The sequence below is a fragment of the Melospiza melodia genome, chromosome 3 (genome assembly GCF_035770615.1).
Source record: "Melospiza melodia melodia isolate bMelMel2 chromosome 3, bMelMel2.pri, whole genome shotgun sequence".
NCBI classification, from domain to species: Eukaryota; Metazoa; Chordata; class Aves; order Passeriformes; family Passerellidae; genus Melospiza; species Melospiza melodia.
The window spans coordinates 36,940,180-36,966,091 of record NC_086196.1 but is presented as its reverse complement, the minus strand read 5'-3'; the positions used below and the strand labels follow the sequence as shown (position 1 = coordinate 36,966,091).

At 34.6% G+C, this 25,912-nt stretch overlaps 1 protein-coding gene across 2 annotated transcripts in view; it reads right to left on the bottom strand.

Moving 5' to 3' along the window:
* SCAF8 (SR-related CTD associated factor 8) overlaps nt 1–25,912 on the bottom strand; it is a 152,481-nt gene that overhangs the window by 107,110 nt on the left and 19,459 nt on the right. For both annotated transcript variants that reach the window (XM_063151335.1, XM_063151334.1), the window contains exons 2-14: nt 24,898–24,981; nt 23,375–23,419; nt 19,738–19,899; nt 16,868–17,024; nt 15,554–15,684; nt 12,539–12,715; nt 8,913–8,992; nt 8,390–8,507; nt 5,486–5,617; nt 5,248–5,360; nt 4,568–4,761; nt 2,292–2,392; nt 561–674 (exon numbers count right to left, since the gene is read on the bottom strand). In XM_063151335.1, the coding sequence (XP_063007405.1) occupies nt 561–674; nt 2,292–2,392; nt 4,568–4,761; nt 5,248–5,360; nt 5,486–5,617; nt 8,390–8,507; nt 8,913–8,992; nt 12,539–12,715; nt 15,554–15,684; nt 16,868–17,024; nt 19,738–19,899; nt 23,375–23,419; nt 24,898–24,981 (1,608 nt within the window). The remainder of the gene's footprint in view (nt 1–560; nt 675–2,291; nt 2,393–4,567; nt 4,762–5,247; nt 5,361–5,485; nt 5,618–8,389; nt 8,508–8,912; nt 8,993–12,538; nt 12,716–15,553; nt 15,685–16,867; nt 17,025–19,737; nt 19,900–23,374; nt 23,420–24,897; nt 24,982–25,912) is intronic.

Sequence of the window (25,912 nt, the reverse complement as noted above, 5' to 3'; positions counted from 1 at the left end):
AGTTTCTGTCACTGCACATCAATCCTCAGCGTCTATTAATTAAAAATTTTAACAATGCTTGGATTTTAAATGAACCTGCAAGAAGTTTACTTGGCCTCTACAACAGGTACATGTATGATTAATTACATCAGAAAGCTTAAATTTGTTCTACATTAATCCTAACATATATATGGGGAAATTAAAAATACAGCATTTCAAGGACCTACCCTAAAGTATCAAGCAGGTAGAAGAAATCCCTATAGCATTTAACAAAATACTTATCTCTAAGACTACTATAAAATTTAATATTAAGTGACCCAAACTGTTAGGTAGAGGACTTATTCTGTATGTACATAAACTGTGGTCCAGGTGTTTCCTAAAGATCAAGTCATTTTTCTACCTTTCATATTGCCTGTTAAAAGCTGCATTTTACACAGCGAAAAAGCAGTTTACACCTCATTGCTTCATTCTTCTTCTCCACATTGTACATTTGAGTGAACAGCTGCTAAAAGACAAACCATCATGGTAGAATTGTACTGTGTTTGAAATGGACAGCATCCTTAAGATTGAAATCACCTTACCTTAATAATTTTAGATCCAATTTTATATGACCCAGAGCTAAGTTTCTGAAGAGCACGATATGCATCTTGTCTGTGTACCATACAGACATAAGCACATCCTCTTGGGGGAATCATCTATGGAAAAACAGCAGTGGTTTTAAAAAGCAGGAAAATCAGTACTTCAGATTATGTATATAGCATTTCTATAGTATTGTATATAATACTATAGAAAGAAAGGTGTACACTCTAAGCAACTGTTACCTTAATTGGCCATATTAACAAGTTTGGGCCTGGAGAAAACTTAGTAGTGATACTGGCAGGCTACTTCAGTTACAACATTTCAAGAAGCAGCAGCAAGCTGAAGACTGAGTGTCATAAATGACATGAAAAATTTGAACAGGGAGCAGACTGGGAGCTACATTATGACATCAGAAAAGCAAAGTTTGCTACCTCTTCTTAAGCTCCAGATTCTCTGTCAGCTGAGCAATAACCTCTCACAGAGGAGTAAAATAGTGATTAAAAGTATATTGCATTTTTAAAGGTCAGACTCCTCATTCCTGAATGTTATTTTTTTTAACGTTTTACTGTATTTATGTAAGTATAGCATGTTTTATTGATTCTATGTCATAGCACATAACCCTTGCAAGCTTATGCTAGCTGAATTGTCATGTATGACAATCGCTTACATCTGTTTTAGTCAAAATCTTGGTGTGCTTTTACACTGTTTAAATGCACTAGTAACATAACAAACATGTAAGATGACAGACTGTAAACATATTTTCTAAGAACTGCATTAAGATATACATTGTTATTCTAGGTACTTAAGCTTTGTGGAATGCGTAGGATAAACTATCTGCAATATGGTTTGCCTTTGAAATATAACAGGCACTGGGACATATGTATAGCTGTTACATCTTTTTCCTTGATAGCCCCTGCAAATCAAAATGAGGTTTAAATGTCTGGCTATGGGGCTAGTTTTTTCACTTGTGAAACTTTTTAGAAGATTCTGTAAAGTCACAAAAAAGTATTCCTTATTAATTACATATTTGACTATACTAACATGATAGAAAAACAGTAAAAGTTTCATCTGAAATGAATGAAATTGCACAAGAAGCATTTTAAACTGCTGAAGCAAGAGGAAAACCCAGATTTCTCTCATGCAGATGTGCTGCTTTAGGAGAAAAATACTTCCTTTTGAAGCTGAATTATAGGCAACTGAGGTACTACTCTAAACACCTGACTCTAAATTACTCTAAGTAATGAGAATTGTATGTCCAAATTATAAGCATCTTTTTAATTGTCACATTTTAGAATAAACATTTGTTTACAGTACAATTTCTTTTCTTCTAAATGTTTTATCGAGAAGGATTCAACTTAGGGAATCCTCTGTTAGGAAAGTAACCAAGAACAATGAGGATACACATCCGTAGGTGTTCTTAGGCCAAGGAAAAATGATACCTGCTCCATGACACATCACTAAACCAGAACAACCATAACTTTTTGGTTAAACTCTAGTTTAAAAACTGCATAAAGTGCTAGAGCTTAGGAAGAGCCTTTTTACCTTGAAGTGTAGTCTTTAGTGCTTCAAAACAGAGTAGATCAAAACCAGGTGGCAAATATCATGGCCACAATTTTTAACTGTGATAGAAAAGTCTCCTAAATACAAGTTTAAGCAGCTGTAAAGAATTCAGAGACATAAGCATGCTTAAGTTTCTAGTCTAACATTTCTGAAATACCAACATGCTTACTTACATTAATTGACTCTATTTGTCCAAATTCTTCAAACAAGTTTGTTAAATCTTGCTGTGTAGCCTTCTTGTCTACTTGACCTACCCAAAGAGTAGTACTGCAAACTGTCAAGAGACACATTCACATCAATCAAAATATTGAATGTTAGCTTCTGAAATATTCTATAGCATCAATGTAAAAGGTTTTGAAACTACCCAGGAATCACTGCTAAAAACCCAAGAATGGTAAATCTATTACTTACTATATAGAAAGTACATTAAGAAAAATGATAAAGGATTAAACAACATCAAACATATTCACCACAAGCATTTCTTCTTCTTGTTTCATATTCTTTCAAACAAAATAGTTGTTTTCATAGAAATAAAACTGTAAAATTCTGTAGATTAGCACTTAGGGCAAACTGAATTATAAATTACTTCTGGAAAAAAACCAAAACATTTCTCTTTTAATTTCCATTAAAAACCCCATGCCTTTAGGATTCATGTCAATTTTAACAAAGTAAGACTAAGTTCTAACTGGCTAAAAGTGTCTTACAGATGGAACTTAATACAGCAGTATTATGCACTGCATTTTCATCTGAAAACAGCAACAGTACTATTAATTTACTATGGGCAAAAACCTGAAAAGAAGTTTATCTGAGGCAAATCAGGCTGAAGACATGCATGATACTTCTGATTCTTGTCAATTCCACCACAAGCCCAGATCCCTGCCTTCCAAATGTCCACCCATCATCCTCACCAAACACAAACACTCACTGACATGAGCCAAGACTTCCTTCTGCCATATGTACCTGGTTCCAATTCCTCTGTCTTCCAAATACTGCCCAATCTATATGTGCAGCTTGGATTTCTGGGTTTGCCCTATCCTTTATGAAAGAAACATTCTTTCTTCATCATTACCTTGATACATCACATCTCCTTTCTGTACTAATCCTGGTGCACCAAAATGGAAACCAGAGCTGTGCATTCTGTCAACTGACATTTTCAACTGACTCTACTCTACGGTGGTGAAAATGACCAGCTGTATGATTTCTCTTGGACAAAACTTGTCCCTCACATGCTTGTAGATATCCCTTTTATATCTCATGGTGTTAAGCTCTAGGAAACAATTCTTTAAATCTCAACAAGTAATAGCGGCTGTCACTGAACAAATTTCATGAAGTAGAACACTTGTCAGGTGAATTACTTGTTTATTTAATCGCTTACCTCCCCCCAAAGTTTCCACACTTCACTTGGCCTACTTAATGTCTCCTTTAAATTTCACAGGACCTCAAATGCTGCTGCTGTTTGTTAGGTTACTTAACATCTCTGTTTCTCAGCTCCAACCATTTTGATTATAGCTCCCTGCCTTGTAGACTTCTGGGAGAAATCTATACCATAAAACCAATTTGTCTCTTTTCATGTGAAAAACCAGAGAAGAAGAGGGAAAAAAAGTGCATCGGAACTGTTTAAAGTCACCTGGGAATGCTATAAAATATTAATGTGAAGAGAACAGAACATTCTTTCCTTTACAAAAATGAGTTGTGAGCTGCTTTCTTGTCAGATAAACCCTATAGCTCTAATACACAGGATAAATGCAAAACTATATCAGAAACAGTTTATAACCTATCTGAACAAAACTAAATTCTCAAAATACATTTCCTTTGATTTAAGCAACCGGGTGGAGGAAGTTATTTTTTTCCTTACTACCTTCTTTTTTATCAGTATGTAAATTCTCAGTGTAAATGAATGCAATACACAGCAGCACTCTGCAGAGGCTGAAATCCACTTGATTTTTGAATACTTCCTTAAGATACTACCATTATGGTCCATCTTACACTAGCAAATTCCACCTGTTTTGGTGCTACATTCCTCTGAAAATCTATTTAAAAAACAATGTTAACGTCTTAAAACCCGGGCCTCTAAGATTTCCATCAAAGTGTCTGAAGTGTGCACCACACACTTTAACATTTTAACAATTTTCAGACCAACTGCTGGACATGTTCAAATGTCAAGTTAAAGACAGCATTAAAGAGAAAAGATTGTAACTTAAGAGACAGCCCTTGCTGCTCTCTGTTTTGAAGCATAATCAGTGGTGCAAGTGTGACTAAAAACATCAGTAGAAGAGTATGACACTTGCTCTTGTCTAAGATGACATGATGTACCTAAGCTGCAAGAAACATCAGAAATTAAACTTATAAATATATAAATAGCCAAGATAAATCTTGTTCTGTCAATGAAAACAAAGCCTTTTTTCCACTTAATCCCACATTATTAAAGCACTACACAGGTACTACATACCACTGAGTGTTTTTGACCGTATAGGAGGCAATCCCTTTTTCTGACGTTCCTTTTCCCTTTCCCGAGCCCTTCTTTCACTGGAGTATGACCGAGATGACTTTCTCTTCCTTTCTCTGGATCTCGAGCGCGAACGTTTTCTGTGTTTCCGCTTACGAGAACCAGACCGTGATCTAGACCTTCGTTTTCTTGGTGACCTACAAAATACTTAATTTTAGTATGCTGAGTTAAAAAAAAATACTCTGATTTAGTCATCTTTTAACTGTAAACTTTAGGCACTACACAGACATTTCCATTATATTTACTAAAACTACTTCAGGAAATAAATTTAATGCCATTTGGGTGAGGAACAGAATATACACGTTAAAACAAAACACATTCAAAATGTTCTGTAACTACAGTACCTAATTCTCTGGCACAGAACGCCTGTCCAGCTGACTAATGTCAGCTATTTCTGTAACCTGAACAGGTCTTAAAAAATTTCAGTTAAATCACACACGTAGCAAATGAACTGTCATACCAAAAGTTTGCATCTAATACACAAACATTTAACAAACATATCTTTTTTTTGCCAAAAACTGCTTATGATAATTTTGGAAAATACAGAATTAAGACTGACAATCTCAAATTGCAACTTTTTTTCAGAAAAACTTCCTTTACTTAATGCAAGGTAATTACAAAACCTTGAACGAGATCTTGAACGAGTTCTTGATCTTGAACGAACAGCTGATTTCTTTTCTTCTTGTTCAAAAATCTCTTCTTCAGCAATATCTTGACCTTCATCTATATCCATGTCCTGAGATCAGACATAAAAATTGTTCAGTAATACTTAACAAATTTACTCACAATACATATGACTTGGAATCATATCAGTTTATGTTTTCTTTTCAATTTCTGTAATAGAATTTTAAATAATTTTACCTGTTGTTGAATATCCATGGAATCATCTACATTTGCTTCCACTTCTAAAAACTGCTGTTGACTACTCCCTTGTGATGGTGACGCAGAGTGCTCTGAACCAAAATTTCCTTCTTGATTTTCCTCAGGACTTGCCTAAATAACAGTTAATAATATACCATAAAGCCCCTTGCAATTACAAATGTAATACTATATGAAAATAATATTACAATTTCTCATTAATATGAAAGCTGAACTAGATATCAATCCATTCTATTCCTTTTTTATGCTATCACCCTTAAACACAAAACTTTGAAATAATTAATATTTCTGATTACAAAAGATTTGTATCTATTTGCTAAATAACAAAACTACAGTACACACAGAGTACACAATTTACTGCTTCAAAACAGAAATTCACAGGACAAACACAGCCATGTGTACAGTGACCCTGAAAGACACCCACTTGTCCCCCATGCATATGCATTAATAAATGTCAATACTAACATAATAAAAATATTTGCAATACTAATTCAACTAGTTAAAAAATTTACACTAGCCTGAACTTTTTTACAGTGAATGATTTCGGACAAGCAATTACTGAAAAATAAGAGAGGAAGCTGTGCCATTTGTGTCAACATGGCAATTTCAAGAGATCTAACAAAATAAGCAGTTTTGAAACAACCACCAAAATTAATGAATGTGGAATACTCAAGGTGTTGATGATTTGCTAGAGAAAAAGCTGTAACAGCCTGTGCATTGCCTGAAAGTACAGATTTGGAAAAAATATCTCTAAGGTACAAATAATTCAACAGCTAGAAAAAATGAAATGAAAATATTCAGAAATCATATGAGAACAATTTTGAAAAGCAATTTAAAATCTATAATACATTACTGCAGATAAATATTTCAGTGATCCTCACTATATTTTAACTTTTAATTAAACAAATCCTTCATGTTCTATCTGCCCAGAGAATGACAGGAAGTTAGCAGAATGATTAGTAGTAACAATTTTATGTTTATATTTTTTAAACATCTTATAACAAGTTTGTAAAAAATATTTTACTATAATTCGGTTAATTTATTTGCCTTCTGACAGAATGTTTTGTCTCATTTTCCTTATATTTAATTATTCTTCAACCATCTGTTTCTTGGTATCAATGCCTACAATTTTTGTTGCTCCTTCTGTTTTTATCTTCTGTCCTCTCCTCCCTTTCCCTCTGCTCCTCATGAGATGCCTAATAATTTTGTTTTGTGCTTTATCTTTCCTTCTCTTTCCCTTTCATCTTTCTCAATGAAACTTACACAAGGAAATCAAGAAAATATTACCCATAACATACTGCAGTCACTACAAAGTAGTTTCAGCAGCAGTTTGTATCTTTTAGCTGTTATCAAAGTGAAAAAAAATCCTTTCTCTCCATACTGACTAGACAAGAAGACTGGATCTGAAGGGAAAATTCATCAGGTCTTGTAATAGAAAATTAAATAGTAAGGGGAAAGTCAAGTAAAGGTTCTACCCATAAATATATTGTAAACTTTGATTTTGCTGATTTTACAACAAGGTAGGCATTCAGTGTTTTTATTTTCAAAATAGACAGATACTTTTTGATATGACATATCAAAAGCTCCTCAAACAGATCATACCTCTCTTTATTCCTTTACAGCGTTTTAGTGTTTAGAAACAGAAATAGCCAGATATCCACCAAGACCCAAAACTATTTAGTCTGTAGCTATACTGTATATTCTTTTCCATTTACTACACTTAAATGAGAAATGAAAACAAATCAGTAAAATAAAGCAGTAAAGAAACAGTATTTAGTAAAAATTAAATTAATAAAGTCAGAAATTCAAAGCTTAAATGGCATTCTTGATTGAAAGCTGAGCCCCTTGGCTCAGGCAGTGGAATAGATTGTTCAGGGAGGTGGTGGGGTCACCATCCCTGGTGGAGTTTAAGAGGTATCTTGATCTGGGCTGGGTGATGTGGTTTAGTGGTTCAGGGATTACAGTGGCAGTCATAGTTGACAGCTGGACTGGATGATCTTAAGATCCCTTCCCACCCTGACTACTCAATGGTTCTATGACTTGGCCTTTGCACAGCTTGAACTAAAGTCTCCAACAGATGTTTGCTAAGTTTGTGATCCCTTGTCTTTTCTTTCAATCTGAGATTTCTATTTTCCTGTCAAAATATATCCAAATACTCCACAGGAAGTCCACTTCATACCTGGCCAGGATCAAGACAAAATACTTTTGTCTGCTTTGGTTTGCTCCTTTTTTTTTTTTTTTAATAGGATCAGGAGGGGAAAAAGAACATTTAAGTACAGAGGACTAATCTCAGCAGAAATAAGTCAAGTTATGTCAGCGTAGAGAGGACACAATTCATGCAGTTAAGAGGAACCTTGAGTTATCTCAAGCACCAGTTCTTAATGAATAATTTCTCAGGAAATACATGACTATACTTTAGTTCAGATTCTTCAACAGAATTATTTCATCAATTATTAGTCAAGACTTAAAACTCGGGGAAATTAAAGCTACCCACAGTCTCTATTCTGTCCTCCCCTCAGAGACAGGAGCATAATCACTTTATTGCTCACCTTATTCCTTCTGCAAGCACGGGAAAGCATTTTTTCCCCATGTAAAGAGCTGAACAGCCAAAGCACAGTCATGTCTAACTCACCTAATGAGTACTCTTTCCTAAAAGAAGCAAATTGTACTCCCCACACATTTGGTTGAGGGTTTTTTCTGCTTTAAGCACTTTTTTCCACTTACCCCACTTACTCAGCAAGTTTCTGTTACATGGTTAGCTAGCAATAAAGACTTTAATTATATGAAAACTGTCAGTAACAACACAATTTTTTTGTCCTGGAATATGCTTTTTTTAATCAGAGGAGAACATAAATTACAACAATAGCCACAAGGTGGAGTCCTTACCTTTTGAGGCTGCTGCTGCTCCAAAAGCTGCTGTCTGAGATGCTCTAAATTTTGCTGCTGTAGCTGTTCAGCTAGTTGGTGAAAAAGTGAGTTGTTCACAGATTCTGGTACTAATGGCCTAAAATGAAATAACTTAAATTTAAAAAAAAAAGCCTATAGTTTTTCTGTTTGTTTAAACAGTTAGTAAATAGATTTTCACAACTGGGTTTCAAGTTTAACTAAAATGTAAATAATGAGGACAATGGAGTTAGTTCCACCTTCTAATATCATCACTATTCCACCAACTGTATAAATATAACTATAAAAAACAAAGAACATGCTAACTTTATCCTAAAGTAAAAAAATATTCTGGAACACAGACTTAGAGTAAATGTGTATGTTAATTCAGAAAACTGTCTTTTCTCTTCCTAGCGTTTTAGTGTACCTATGCTCTGAAATAAGTATTTTCCTTACTTAATCCTAATTTTCAACTAGCATCAGGCAAAATTTAGCATTTTCCATAAGAAACATAGCTTGGTCTTACAACTGGGAAGAGGGAGTTTCCTTTTTAGGCTCTTCATTTTGTTCAGATTCTTCCCCAAAGTCAAACCTGTCCATCAGCTTCTAGGAGAAAACAAAATAAGCATTACTAAACACTCCTTATATGTCCCTTTATGCGTATTTCCTTTTCATTACGAAGATGCTGTCATTTCTCAACTTAAAAAAAAAAAAGTTTGGCAAATATCCTGAACAGAAAATTAGGTGGCATACTGTTACTGTTATCAAACTCTTGACTGCATCAGATTTTGGCCCAGTTTTCCTGAGCTCTGCTGCAACAAGTACAACCACATGTTCTTTTCCACAGTAACTAAGAACTATTTTGGAGTAAAGCTTAAATAAAGATTAATTTTTTGTAATGGTACCTTTAATTAGAAGAAATTACTACGAAGAGGCCAACTATTCAATCCTTTGGTAATCATCAAACTGCTCTGCTCATATCAAGAGAAGACCTACAGCTTGATTACTTCACAAAGAATTACTGTATTTTCACAGACATGTGTCATTTAGACAACCTGAATTCCTTCAAATATACTGCTCCTTGAAAAGAACTTCTCAATACTCTGCAAAAAAAAAAAATCAAAGCAAGCAGTTATCATGTAAGAGGAATAATCCTTCTAATGGATAAAATGAAAGGTATCTGAAAAGGAGAAAAACTTGGATAAACTTCCTGTGTTATCTGTGAAGATGTCTACACTGGAGTTCTGCTTAAGTAAAAAAGTAAAGTTTTTAAAAACTTTTTAATAAGTTTGGAAGTATTTTAACAGCACCCTCCTTTCTTGAAGAGAAAAACTAAGGAACAAGCATAAAGAAATACAACAGATGTTATTTATCAGTGAGATTGCATTTTTTCACTGTTTAATGAAAGAACCATGCTATTAAAACCATGTCCATGCATCTTCACCCACCTTGGAAGTTTTCTGAAAAGCAGAGCTAATGCTATACTACCAAGCACCATAACTTCCTCTCAAATCTTAATCTCAGAAAAAAACCCAGAGGATGAGAATGTATGGCAGCAATTTTGAAATACTAAGGTAAAAACATCTTCAGCAAAAAGCCACGATTATCCAGTACCCCATATTCTTTCTCAGGATGCTCTATTTATTCTCAGTTACTGGAGTCCAGCAAGAAGAACAAAGCATAAGCTAACTAGAAGATGGATCAATCACTGATCAATCAAGAATTTTTAGAACCACTTTACCCAATATAATATTTATGAGAAAGCAGGACTGAGTATGTCTCTGAGAAAACACAGTAGAAACACAGACCATTCAGCTTATGTGAGATGGGATGTTAAAACCCAGAACAACTTTCACCTTATATATCTAATCCATTTACAGCAAGGTGATCACCTTTTTTGTTTGTTTTGTTAGAATATTTCCAGTGAGGCACTTATAAAATGTTGCTGCTCTGAAAAAAGTTGTGCATTTCAGAAAAACAACCTCAAACTTAAAATACTATTAATCATCATGTATCTTCCATCATGACAAAGTAGGAGGCAAAATAACAGAATATGTACTGTTTACACGGCTGAGAAAATAAATAAATAAAAACTAGTCACCAGTTCACAACAAACAAAGAAAACATTCAGATTAACCAAGGCCAGAGAAAAGGAGAGAACTTCCAGCCAAGACAGGTAAATGTGCAGCATGATTTTTGCTTATATTTGGTTTAAGTAATATTGTACATACTGAAGCAAAAAATCTGAACTGAAATATCTTGATTTTACATAGTTTGTAGAATAATACTCTCTATAGTGAAGTAACAGAAATTAAACTAAATGAAATACTAGGATACCAAGTTCAATGTTACACACACATGCACATAAAAGATGCAGAACCTTCCCTTATGCTACATATGTTATTTTAATTATGTAAGAAGAAAACATGTTCAGAAAAAGCAACAGAAAGGAATAAAGACATGAAAAAAGGTTTTTATTAGAAATGAAACTATTTTTTTCATAAGAATCAGGATATGCTCTTTGGAAATTAAAAGAAAAGGAGTAGGGCAAATCCACATGTAATGTTCATCAATTTTTTTTTTTAACTGTAATACAGTATTTGGTTCTATAGCAAGATCAGAAAACGTGCACCTTCGATGTTGCCAAAAGAATTTTTCACATAATGCAGATTAATTTGCACGATTAAGTAACACAAGATACTACAGATTGAAGAGATTGAAAACAAAGGATTGGAAGAACTGCTAAATAGGTTCTTTTTTAAAAAGATGGATACTTATGCATTCATCAAAATTATTTTCTTGCACTATTTATTATTTGTTATCCAATTCACAAACATGATGTCATGGAATGAAAACTATGCTTCACAGTTTCCTTTGGATCACAATACTAATAAATATTTGGGTTTTTCATAAAAGCTGCCCTTTCTTTTATGTCTGTATACAAACATCTCATCAGGATATGAATTCCTTCCATTTGCTTCAATTTAAGATGTCCAAAATTCAAGACATCCACACCTACAAATAAACCAATCCATGGAAATGCTGGAATTCAAGTCTGCAGAACAATGCTACACTATAAAATACTTTCTGTATGTAAATAATACAGCAGTCCCTATTAACTGATGCCTTCATTCCCTGGGATTATGCCCTTCTCAAACTGATGGTTACAGCTGTGGTACAGCAGAGTACAGGCCATTCTTTTCCTGACTTATTTTTACAGCTGCATTACTGTCAATAAAAAGAGATTATCTGAGTGAAGAATAAAAAAGGGTTTTTTGCTTCTTCAACTTCCTTATGCTTACTATTTATTCACTCCAGGACAATCCTACAGAGATTATGTACACACTAACTATTTCTTCCAAAGACAATAGAACAATGCTTATTTATTTCTTTCTTTAGCTAGTTAGTTATAATTCTTTGAGCAGAAGTTCTTCCTTTTTTATTACAGGTATTATACTACTATGACCGCAATTGCCTGCATGGTTGTTGCTACCTGGCATGCAATAATATTAGTATTCTTAAATTCCTGCGTTCTGATTTTGTTTGTAATTTGGTTTGGGGGTTTTTGCTCTTTTTTTGGGGAGGAGGTGGGTTGTTGGTGTTTGGTTTTTTGGTTGGTTGGTTTTGGGTTATTTGCAATGAAAGTTTCTTTACCTACAGGCCTATTTATTCACTTACATCACTTTGTGGCTAAAATTAAAGTTTTCTTGGCACATACTTTATAATGCAAGAAAATTACAAATACAACTTTTTTACTCTTCTGAGAAAACAGTGTATATTAATTCCTGCATATTTTCCATTTATTACCTTGTAAGAAACAATTCTCATTGCTATGTTACAAAGAGTGCAGAAATACATGGCTTAACTTTGCTAAATCATAAATCAAATCCATTACCATATTCAATAACCTTTGTGGGTCTTTTCCAATACTAGATATTATACAATGGGCTATTTAGCCCTAAACTCATAAAACTAATATTTTCATTTACACTACTGTCTAGACATTGTTTTTTATTTTCAAGCTGTATCACTTTATGGTATATTAATGTATTTTTAAAATGTCCAAAGTCAAACAATAAAATCTAAAAGAATTTCGCACGTATTTAAAAAAAAAAACAAAACTTCTTCAAAGTTCTATTATTTTACTTCTACCTTATTAAAAGAGACACTCTGTTCCAGTGGATTAAGTGTGTTAGCAGCAGCAGCTGCAGCTGTGAGTTGTGCTGTGAGGGCCTGTAACTGGACGACGAGACCGGCATCCAGAGCTTGAAGTAGTGAAGGCTGAGGTTTCTGCTGCTGTATCTGCAGTGTCTGTATCAACTGCTGAAGCTAAAAGAGAAAAGATAACAAATACATTGAACAAGATTTTTTAAAGCAAAAAAGCCAAGTACAAAATAGACTTTTCCCCTTCCACTTAGTAAAAAAACTCCCAGGAATGAAGGATCATCTAACCTATGGCTATTGTTTTGTCTTTAATTTATTTACAGCAAATTTTGTTCCCACTTACTGGCTAATTTGTTTTCTGGGGCTGATAAGATAGGCAGATGCTTCTTCTTCCTAACTTGCTCTGACAGGTTTCATGATGATGCCAGTCACCACTCAGGATTTCCTGCTTTCTAGTGTTCCCCCTCTTCTGCTTCTCCAGTTTGATTCCTTTTGACCTGAAAAAAATCTGTTAGCCTATTCCAGCTTCCTAAGGGCCCACCTAAATTAGGATAATCTGTGTCCTGTAACAGCATTTGTACAGAGAAAAGAACTGCACTATGGCAAGCTCCACAGGTTGCCAATGCAACCTGTTCATAGGGAGAGCTTGCACCTATGTCTCTGCACAAGTCACAAGTGAAATCTCATGGTGAAACTCAGGTGTGGGCTGACAGAATGCAATTCTCCTACCATGTTAACAAAACATCAAAAGCAAATGTACAAACCAATCACTTGGTCTATCTTGATGTCCTTACTTCAAATTCATATCTGTATATAATCTTTTAGAGAAGCTGTCCTAATAAGGAAATAAAAGGTTTTCTCATAGGGAGATCAATTTATCTGTAGGACAGGAATGCTTCCAGAAAACCGCAATTTGCCTTAAGAAAAAATATTAGTCCTATTGAAAGAAGCTCTCCTAAACCACTGTGGAATTAGAGGAAGCAGTTCTTTGACATTCCTCAAGATAAATCTCTAGTCTTATCTTTAGATATTTGTGGGGAAAGGGTTGAGCAAATTCAGGCAGTTCAAACTTGCTGACATAAGTCCCTGATTACCCTTACCTTCAATACTCCAACCCATTATAAGTTTCCCCACTAAACTCTTCAAGGGTTCAATGCCTCCCTTCTTACTAAGCCTCATTAGAAACTTCATAAAGTGAATTTCTTTTCTGCAATGCATCAAAAGCGTGTGACCCTTTTTCAAGGTAGTTTTAGAGTAACTTTCTGATAATGTGAAACCATTTTCCCTATTCTTTTAAAAAGTTATACAGATTTCTTATACAGCAGGGCCTCTGAAAAGGCTTCAATTGTTCTACCTCAGCAGGAGCTTTCCCTGATTACTGCAATAGGCAAAGCTGAAGAGTTCTCTCCTCAACCCTTTTTGTCTGGTACTGCTGGTCCAGCCTGCGCATTGCTCTCAGTAGGAAGGAATCAAACTGAAGAGGCAGAGATGGAGGCCCTAGAGTGGAAAAATCCTGGGTGGGCACCATTCTTGCTGTTTTCACATTCTTGCTGGTCACATCTTTCTTAGTCAGCCCCTTCTTATGTCTAGACTCTCAATTTACCTACACACATTCTCACCAATAAAACACAACTGTAGGATTAAATCAAGGTCTTTGGAGCTGGGAAGAGGACTGGTTTGAAGAACAAGAAGAAAAGAGACGGACAGGATATAAGCAAATATCATAGTTCCTCTACCAATCCTAGACATCTGCATGTACATATTTATTATGTACCCAGTCTGTCTCTTCCCTTCTGCTTAAGACTATTTTGAGCTAAATATCCAAATGGTATTTCTTTGTGATCTGCTGTCTTTAAAATTTTAATTCCCTTCTCATCTTCATTTTTTCCTCTTGCTTTTCTGTTTTTATATTCTCTAAGCAAAAATCTTTAAAATTACCTCACTGACTTTCCACGTATTTACCATTCTCATTTCATATCCTTTCCTCTTTAAGAGCTAGTCCACTATTTTTCCTTCATATTTCTCAAAGTATCTCAGAAACTCATTTTGCTTTACTTTTCAGTGACTTCATTTCTTCCAGTGTAAACCTCCACTTGACTTCTGAACAATTACAGACAACTCTAGCTAGCTAAATACTGTAAAACATTCTCACTAAGTAAAGTTGTTATTGCCAGCACCAGAGCTTTCATTGGCCACTGCTTCTTATTCATATGCGTGAGATTCTGTTTTGAATGCCAGCAGGTAAAACAATCTCAACCCAAATAAAAATCACAATGCCAAAGTTATGCAGGTGCCATAGCTCTAGCACAGCCTGAAAAAATTATCTACATTTTTACAGAAAGCCAATAGTGTGTGCTTAACTTATGTAACCACAGGTTACGAGGGCACGAAGTTCTTGTGATGCTGGAAATTAAGACATTTTTGAAGTTGAGCATTTAAAAGATTGAAGAACACAGTAACTTCCAAAATCTTATTTTGAATGCTGCAAAATAAAATCTATGTTTAGCTGATGGAAAGATAAAAAAAGGAATTAATGTACAGTACACTTCTTGAAGAAGTTTGCTCCCATTCTGTAAAGCTGTACAATGTTTAGCTCTTCCCCAGGCATCCAACAGAGACATATGCTTTAACTGGCATTCTATTTCATACCTTTATCCATGAAATCTTATTGTTGCTCTTGATTTAGTCATCTGCAATAGATCTGTACTTGTCATCTATATAGACAAGCATGTATTACAGATCATCTTATCTGAAATCACCTTCTGAGACTCTTTAAGTCTTTAAAAGTGCTGGCTTTAAACGGGGCTGGCGACAAAAGGGAACACGGAGTTTTAACTGACCTGGAACTTACTTGTGATGAACAACCTCATGGCAAAGTTAACATGGACATCGGATATAAAGACAAATAAGAGATACACGTGAAAGTATTCCTTACCTGTACCCCAAAGTCACAAAGTATCAGACAGTCTACAGTGTCTACAGTGTAACTGTCCACAAAATTACCTGTTGGCCTTGAGGACTCTGTAAAATCTGTGCAACAGCGGCAAGGGTGTCTGTGTTAGCAATCTGAGATACCCAAGGATCAGGCAAACTCTGTGCCACATTGGCTGGGGTAACTGGAGTCACAGGTGTACCTAAAAACCAGAAAAATCAGTATGCTAAAATATTTCACACAGAAAATAAAAATAGTATTAGAGGAGACAAAAGCCTGCTGTAATTAAACACTGAGAAAGCACATCAATTGAAACTACTTTTCTGACATAAACGAGAGCACACAGAAATAATACAGACTCACATCAACATTCCTCAAGTAGCAGAATTACTTAGTGTTAGTTGGGACTAGTGGGACTACTAACAAAAACACTGATGAAGACAAAATAAATAAGTTTCACACAGTATTCCAAAATATTCAGTGGAAACTACATATACCAAAAGATAACTGTTAGCAATTTACTTGTCAGCTTGTCCAAATCTCACTGGACTTGCACTTTATCCCCAGGAAGACTCTTAAAGATTCTACTAAAAATTTCAACCTGTATCAGCTGGATTCATGAGGATTGCTTGTTTTATTGTTTTTTCTCAAGAGAAACACTGAGACTAAATCAGCACTCTGATAATTAGTTTCATGCCATAATCCAGAAGAATCCTCCATACCCGCAAATACTTTTTTATTTATAGCTCAGAAGTAGAGGTATACCAATGAATGCTAAATATGACTAGATTACTGCTTTGAAAGTCAATTTGCATCAAAATTTAAAAATTATGATTCCAACAACTTAATGTAGTCATACTATATAAAAATAAAATTTAAAAATTATGATTCCAACAATTTAATGTAGTCATACTATATAAAAATAAAAAATACTGAGCTGGAAGATGCAGAAAAGGCACTCCAAGATCTGAAAATCTCACATATTTACTTTGTCAATGAAAGCTAAGGTGAATTTCCATCTCATTCCTTTTCAGCATGGGATCAGCAAAAGGTGAGTTACAAAAGCAGGTGCCAAAAGCCATTCCTATTTGGCCAACGTACCATATATTCCAACTTCAAATGTATAAATTTTGATGAAGTGAAAAGTTAAAAATCCATTTTCCTGCTATCTACCTACATAAGCAAGGCAGATGCTCAGAGCACAAAATGATTAAGCCCACTTTTATAAATAATATTTTCCTGTTTCCCTGATCTTGATGGTGTTGGTAATACACTTCTTTCTAGCATTCATCTGAGTGAGATATTTCAGCATGTTAACAGGCAACATACCAAAGCTGACAGAAGTGTTTAGGTTCAAAGTATGACTTCCATCTGGCTTTGTTTACCTGGCGTATTGTTGCTCATAGCAGCTGTAGTGCTGGGCAAGACAGGGGTCACAACGGGAGGAGGAATTCCTGCTGCCATATCCAAGAGAGGCTGAATAATTTCACTCTTGAACACATTATTCTTCTGCCATAAATTTAGCACTCTAACAATTTTACTCTAAAATGAAGAAAAGACAGCAAAAGATCTGAGTCATGCTTATTTTTCTTGTTACTGATCATGGAATTCTTAGCTAGAAACTTTATAATCTGTCTAGACTAAAGAACCTTTAGGTTTGCAAACAGTAAGGACAGCTATACTGAGTCACACCAAAGATGTCTTAACTACAAACCTGAGACTGATCCTAGGTAACAGCAAAGAGCTACTACACACTGGTGACAATGTTCTCTCAACCAAAAATGTGCCTTTAGTTTTGGACATGAAAGGAAAATTATTTTAAGGAAGCATCTTAAAGCATTACTAATAATTAAAATAATGAATTATTAGTCTGCTAATTTTTTATAGTTAACATTTATAAATGCAATTCTGTTCTGCCTGTGAACCAAAATCATTTAAGTGCACTGAAAAATGCACATATACTATTAAGACTGCTAAATATTTTCATTAAAAAAGCAGCTTCATATTTTGCAAGCTCTCTTGACTAAGTGCGGAATTTAAAGTTTAAACTGGAATACAATTACCTGCCTGTTGAAAATACATAGCAATATTAAAAAAGGTGGATCATGGGGAAGGAAAAAAAAAACCCAATTAAGACCTCATACAATTCCATTAGTTGTAACTCATTGTTCAGCTTACATTTCTATTGTATTTTTTCTATTACAAAAGAGGCATTCTATTACATCACAAACAGATCATCATTTTTATCTGCTTATAATCTTTTTTCAATGAGCTTAACTTCCACCAAAAGGAAAGATTTTCCTCTGTTTTGGGAAAAAAAAATATCAGTTGCATTACAAAGAGCAGGAAATTCTTCATAGGATCTGGTGTTTGCTGTCACAAAGGTGGTTTAATTACTTGAGTTCTATTAAACAAGAACATAGAGCACTTAGCCACAGTGTTCAAAAACAACAAAAAGAAGTCTGTTTGTCCAGAATTACAAGAGGATCCTTAACAGTAATACAGAAGTGTTGAATTTTCACTGCATGGAAGATGCAATTTAGAGTTCCCTTAAAGAAATCTCCGATGGCTTCAACTCGGCATTTCACTATCTGAGCCCTTCTTCTTTAGAGTCTGTGTTATGAGCAGTCCTTGTCAAGTCCATCAGCAGCTCTAACTGCCCTCATCTCTCCAGAACAGGAATACAAAACTGTTTCTGGGGCTCCCTATCTACCCACACCTTGCACTTTCTCTGGGCCAGACAAAGGAATCTGTGGGGTTTTTGTTGTTACTTTAAATGAAATGTTACTCCATTTCTGTTTGATTTAAAAACAAATTCTACATTTGCTTGTATAAAGACAACTGCTGTGTTTCTCCATCATGCCTTTCAATCAGATTAAACATCAAAATGCTACAAACCAGGTACATATCTTGGTCTCTGACAGCTCAGTTTTTTGCTAGGCAATGTACAGGATAACTACTTTCACAGTACAAAGACCCTCCTATAATATTGAATCCATATGCAGCACAGCAGCAGCACTTAGGACTGAAAAGTACAGTTTTATGCTGAGGTGAAAAATATCCTAGAAATGAACCTGACAGGACTTTTGTGGACCCTAAATAGCCTAGGTTTTACCCTCTTTCTTCACATCAAACACCTCTAATGCAATATATTAATTGCCATGCATTGAAATATCACAGGCAAATAGTGCAATTTCTTACCCAATGAATTTATTATGTATTTTTTAAACTAGACACAAAATAAATACTTGCATCCATCCTTGTTCTAACCTATCTTCTTCAATACATCAGGGTCTTTCTGTATATTTCCCAAAGTAGCAAGCTAAATGAGTTTAGAAAACACACTAAAAAAGATAAATTCAAAAATGGTGCCTATTTATAAAAAAAAAACCACAGTAAAACACTGTGGAATTGAAGCAACACAAGTTAATCACACATATAACCTAAAACCAGATTGGAAACATGTCATTTAACCTAAATAACCTGTTCAGCAACACCTCAGAACTCAGTTGCAGAAGAGAAGACAGATATCCTTAGCCACATTTATCCAACCAAGCAAAATTTCCAGGTCCTGACACATTTTTCTGCAGTAGTCTTAACTACTCTAAAAAGGCAGGATTCCTAAGATAACACAATGGCTGAATGTGCCTTAATAACCTTCCATGGATGCCTTGGGTTTTCATATCTCTGATTGAAAAATACAGCTCTAGGAATGCAAGTAACTATTTTAAATACAACTCTTCCTGTAGCATCCAGCCTCACTTACTACTTTACCTAATGACTCTATTACACAAATTTTTGTCAAGACAAAACCCTTAGAATCCTCCACCTTTCTGCAGTTATTCAATAAGAAGAAACACTACCTATTTTACAACTAAGAGACAAACATGAAGGAAGTTGAACTGCCTGCACTCTGCTATTTCCAGCCAATCTCTTAGAAACAGAATTTGGTGGCTATCTCAGCTATTGTGATCCAAGGGAACAGCTGAACTAGTGAGTCAAACTATACAAGTTAAACCTTATTTAGCTGCTGGATAATCATAGAGTCAAGGGAAAGACAACCTTTTCAAAACTCTAATTAATCTCATTGGATACATCTTTCCAATCCCTACACTAAGAGAAGCATCATTAAGACATACATATACAGGGCAAGTTTATAAGTAGATCCCCTCCAGCAAGTAGAAAGTGAGATGAAAATCTTTATAGATGGTATGTTCAATACTGTTTTAACTAGAAAGATCTGAAAGTGGTTTACCTTGTCATCACCAGGGCAACGGTACAAGTTCTGGAAAGTGCTGATGATGTTATTGCTGAATCTTGGTGCAAATACATCCTTTTCTTGTCCAAATTGATGCCGGGACTGTCTCACAATGGAGTCAATGACATACAGACCAGGCACCTTGTACTCTGGTTTGCACTATAAAGAACAGTCATTTAAAAAGAGCATATGTGAAAAATAATCAAACCATTAACGGCAGAGTAAATACAAACAATCCTCTCTAATTTTTAAGTGGATCCAAGTATACTGAAATGTTCTTTATTTTATAAATTGTCCTGGAAAATGAAGCTTTCTCAAGTACCATCCAACCTCTAATGTTTCAATTATCACATCTATATGCATTCTGAAGATATGTAAATGGTATGAAATCAATTTCTTACTGCTAAAGAGTTAACTTTCAAAAATCTATCTATTTAAAAAATTAGCACACAAACCACATATCCTTTTAAAATGTGCACTCTATTTTAAAAGTACTGCATAAAGCATGACCAAATTATGATCTTTATGATCAAAGTAAACATTAAAGTGAAAATTTGTTTACTTCGTTTTACACTGTTGTAATTAGGGTGTGGTATATCCTCCCCTGCAGCAGAAAAACATATTTATGGGGACATCTGTTTGGTTGAGAATACAACAATATTTATTTTACAACTCCGGAAAACTTGCATAATTTACAAACAGCATGATATATTCATAAGGCATGTCTGCTAATTAAAATACTAATTAATTATGTACTTTTACTTTCTTAACAACTAATGGTAAAATTTTTGTCTTTTAACTGCAAAGTAATTGCATCACATTACTGCAACCAGTTTTAAGACAGAACAAAACATGGTCCAAACGTATAATGAAGTCATCATCAGAATATATTATGTTATGGATTCATTTAATAAATATTGGGTGTATATCACACAAGGTATTATGGAAAACATTGGAAAGGACACCCTTTTCCTCTCTGGTCCTGTAGACATATTATGCCAAACAAACACTTCAGAATATTAATTTTACTATGCCCTAGATACAAATGTTCTGTTTTGAAAAGTGTTGATTTGCTAACACTTGCAACCTTTAGAAAGTCACCTTTCCTTAGCTTCTAAACATGGTTCAATGTATTTAAGTACGGCACTCTGTATTTTTACAATGTGTGAGACACCCTTTTAGGAATATATGTGCATCATTAAGCTTAAATTGGATATAATACACTGTCTTCAGAAAATCACTTCAATATATTGCAGCCTCTGAAATTTTATTTAAATTATTGAACAAGAGTATTCTGCACACAGAGCAGACAGGTAAATAACTTTTCACAATATTCAAATTAATAAAGCTCACAGAAATTCAAAAAGAAAAATCAGGACATGTATTAGCTGAAGTATTTCAAAACATGGCACATGAAGAAAGCAAAGTATGACAATAATGTAATAATATAGATTATATGGAAAAGGCAATAAAATACAAGTAAAAAATTAAATAAAAATTAAAACTGGGGCAGTGAACCTGCATATCCCTAATCTCAGATGGAACAGCCTTTACACACTAATATTTACTTATTTTCTGGGTGAGTAATCAATAATGTAATTTGATTACTCACAGAAATTAAATCTGGCTCTCCAATGGAATAACCTCACATATACGAAATGTGATCATTTGACACCCGAAGTGATCTTTTGCCAAAGAATAAAGCAGTTGACCAAAATAACAATAGACCGGTGTGTTAAGTGGCACAAAATTAAGAAAGTCACGAGCAACTATTTTATCTGAAGTTTCAGTAACGTCATGAAATTACAAAATAAAATACTGGAGCTGTGAAGGATGAAGAGCAAACTATCTGAGATGGCATTGACATCATTCTGGTCAAGTCTACAGCAGACTTTAATGGAAGATTTAGTCATCTTGAGCTTTAACTTGAAGTAACTGCTCGCAGAAAACATCCAATTAGTCTCCAAATATACAATTTAAGCCCTTTAATATCAAATACTTAGCTTTCATCTGCTTATCTCTCATTCTAGTAAAGCAAAAACTTCTTATTTAAAGTTATTAATAAGTTGCACATTTCACTAAATTGTTCATGAAATAATTAAAAACCCCTCAGCAAGACCACCAAGGGGAATCATCTAATCCAGGGAGATCATTAACAAGGTTATCAATAAAAATGTACATCTGCCTTCTCTAATCAGCAATGAACAGTGCAGAGCTTCCTCATTGAGCAGTACTGGACACTGAAGGCATGCAAAGATAACTCAAAGTAGCTTGTGGAAGGGTCATGAACAACCAGTCCCAATCCTGACAAACTGCCATTCATTCATGCAGAGTGTAAAACTCCTCTTGTGCCTATGAATACTGAACTGCCAATCACATCCACTGGAACTAAAAAGCACTGTTGGAACTCAGACAATTCTGAGCTAATTTCAGGACATGGAACTGCAAAGTTTTACTGGTCAGAGATGAATAATACGTATTCCTGCTCTTCTCCTCCTGTGTTTACCTGCAGCATTGAACAGGGATCAAAGGATAGTGATCCCTGTCTCAGAGATGGAAGAAGTCAGAGTCAAGGACCCAAAAGACAAATACTTGACAAAAAAACTAGCAATGTTGATAAAGTATACTACCTGTCTTTACTACTGCTTTGAAACACCTATATGACACTTTGTTCACATAGGACTGATGTACCAGTACCTAAATATTTAATTGATAAATAGTTCTGAGACAGATAAAAACACCAGGCTGAAGCTGAAACCTGTTTACACTGCCCAGTCACTGTAAAAAGGCAACACAGAGCAACAAGGAATAAAAGTTAATGAGGAAGACGGGTTACTAATACAGAACAATTCAGACTGCTTTGTAAAAACAGTAACAGAAGGAAAATTGCATCCAAAATTGCAACATTAACAGCCTAACTTCTCTAGCTTGTCAAAACTAAATTTCAATTTGGTAATAATTTACTGCTATTTACAAAGAGTGAAGAAATTCAGTACCAAAATGACCAACTGAACAATCAGGTACAGCACAGATAAGCAAAGAAGACTCACAAATTTGAATCCATGCATTTCCAACTGGAAGTAAAATGCAGTTTTACCCAAAAATAATTAACTGGTGCAAGAAAAGAAAGTGCTATAAATTTCTTTGCTGGAAAGAATCATTAAATTGATACTACCATCTTCCCAAAAAGTAATTCTAATCTAGCCATATAAATTTTTTTGTTTTAATTTACTAGCAAGAACCACCAATTGAAATGCTACATCTCCTGCTACAAAAAAGATGAGGCTGAAGGTCATCTTCCCTTCAGCTTTAAAATCAATGGGAAAACCTGGCAGAAAAGCAAAAGCAACTGTCACCAGCCAAACATCTGTCAATTGTTTTGCTCTTAGCTGTTCACTGACAGTCTCTTTTAACATTAAATAAATACACACAGAAGCCGTCCTAAAACAGTACTCACAGTGATTCAGATCAAAGGACAAAATGAGAACAAAGTATTTGTCATTCTGTATCATGAGTTATGATCTGCTGCCAATTATTAGCAGAAACTGAATGACACTAAAAATGGAGATGAACTAGTAAGTGCTAACTAATATTATTCTATATGTGAACCTAAACCCCCACTTGACTGACTTACCTTTTGAATGAACTTCTCAACACTCTGTACAACATGCTTGTAGAACTGAAAAATACAATAGTATTTCAATAGAGAAAATATGAAGACACATATACCTGTTCAAGTATGTTGCTACATTGATAGCAAAACCAGAAGCAGAAACTTTGGATTATTAGATAGCAATCCAATATCTACAGCTGAACATGCAAACTTCCTTAAAATACTTAATAGCCTATAAAAGAGTGTTTCTTCTTTTTCTCGAAGGTTTTTTACACTGGATTTCTTAAATAGCATGCGTATTTATTGACACCAAGGAGAATAATCTAATTGTTCCACCAAAACACATGGTTATTTTACTGTACATGACTGAAGATGTTCACCTAATGTTACTAAAAATACAACTTCTCTGCATTTCATTAATTTATAGCATCGACTGCTACTTTTTCTTTAACATTTGCCTGTCTTTAATGGAGTTGTTTTTTTAATCTCACATATAATCACAATGGCTCTAAATCGTGTCAATAATTGTAATAACCACTTGCACAATTAAATGCTATCATTGAAATGGTAAGAGAGGAAGTAGGATTTCCAAGTTGAGTACATAATAAAACATTTGGGCATAATTTAATTGTTTAATTAATAGAACCATCTGTTATGATTTACTGCTTAAGTTCAATACAAGTTTTCAGCATTTCCATTCTATAGCAACACACAGGCTTTAACTTACAGACATACTTAAGAAAACCACTGAATTTCACTCTTCAGCCATCAAATTACCCTTTCCCAATTACACAAAACACCAATATGGATTTCATTATCTGAAAACATATCTGCATTGTCAGCAAAGGAATGCAGATAGGAAAAGCATAAGTTTGGTCTATCCTCTTTTCTACCTCTCCAGCCCTCACTGAGTTTCTATTTGTTTTAATGCTTAACACTAGTGGCATACTTCCTTCACCATTTTTCAGTGACTTTTTCTGCTGTGCTGTTGTTTAGCAATTAGTTTTACTTTGTGGCAGGAATAATCTTTAATGAGTGTACTAAAACTTGAACTTAAAGAAAATTTGTATCCGAGCAACAAGAAAACTGAAATCTATGAATAATATCCATGAAAAGGCATGCTAGGAATTCAGAAAAATGAACAGTTGTATTGATCCAAAGGCATGCATAAATTTTGGGGAGGGAGGGAGAGAGAGGAGAAGGAAGGGTGAATTGTAATTTTCTATTTATTCATCTGTTAACAGGCATGTCAGTGTTTCCTTTGTAAACTAAGGAAAAAGCCCTGTCTTTCAGATCTGATGGAATTCAGATGGAGATAAATTGGTATAATTCTTTCTCACATATGACAACCAGCAAATGAAAGTCACACACCACTTTCAGCCTTCTGCTGTATTCCTGGATATCGCATATGAACGTAACTTGGAAATTGTAAGCACAAGGGAGGTGGAAAGTTCTGAAGCAAATTCTTTAGACTATTTCACAAAATTATTTTGACACACATGAGAAATGTAAAAGAGGACAAAAGAAGATAACTGGTTTCATACCTTTATAGCCTTGATTGCTGCCTTGGTGATCTGTGTCATTTTAGCTTTAGAAATGGGTGGCTTATAATCATTTAGCGAGTACAACTGCAAGAAAAAAAAACACTATTAGAAATACAATCTGCAGAATTGTAAGCAGAATACATTATTTTTCCACAAGAAAATATAATTTCTAATTTTCAGTGGATGTTATGTATTAAGCAAGAAAAGACATTCCAATTTAAGAAAAAAAAAAAGGTCAATAACATATAATGTAAGATTCAAAATGCTTAAAGGAGAGCAGGTTCTTCTTTGCAATGATCCCTATATATACACCTAGCTTCACCAGCACTAAATACTGGAGGCATTTCAGGTGAAGTTACAAAATAAATACTTCAAACATGCAAATACAGTAGCTCTTACTAAGTTTTCCAGGGCAAAGACACTGATATACTTGACTACCTTTATGGAAGCACAACAAAACCTTAACTTAGTATATTCATCACCATATGCCTGCCGAATCTGGTCTTTTCATTTTCCATTAAACAAACGAACAACAACAATATCAAGCCCAGAGAGCATGAGCATGTAGCAATTTGACACTTTAAACAGACTGTAAAAAGAATAGACTTCATTCATTCACTGCATTAACCCAGGAAAGTAACATATAGAAAGTATTACAAATGTTTAAGCAAAAATCCAGCTGTGTTCTCAATTTCAAGCAGAGCATCTTAACTCCACTAATATCTAACAGCAAAAAAAACAGAGCACACAGGCAGTGTAGTTTTGCAACAATGCTCTCCCTGGATGCAGTATTAACTCTGCTCATTTGACTGGTACATACATCTCCCAGCAGAAACAATCCAGCATGACAGGTATTCATCACAAATTGCTGCACAGTGAAACTTTAACTAAACTCACAGCTATGACTGATGGGTTGTAATTAGAAGTAACTCCTCCCCAAAGCTATTTACTTGTTGTGAAAATCTCTGATTATCTACAATATATGATTTTGAACAAAATGCTGTTATTTTCTCCC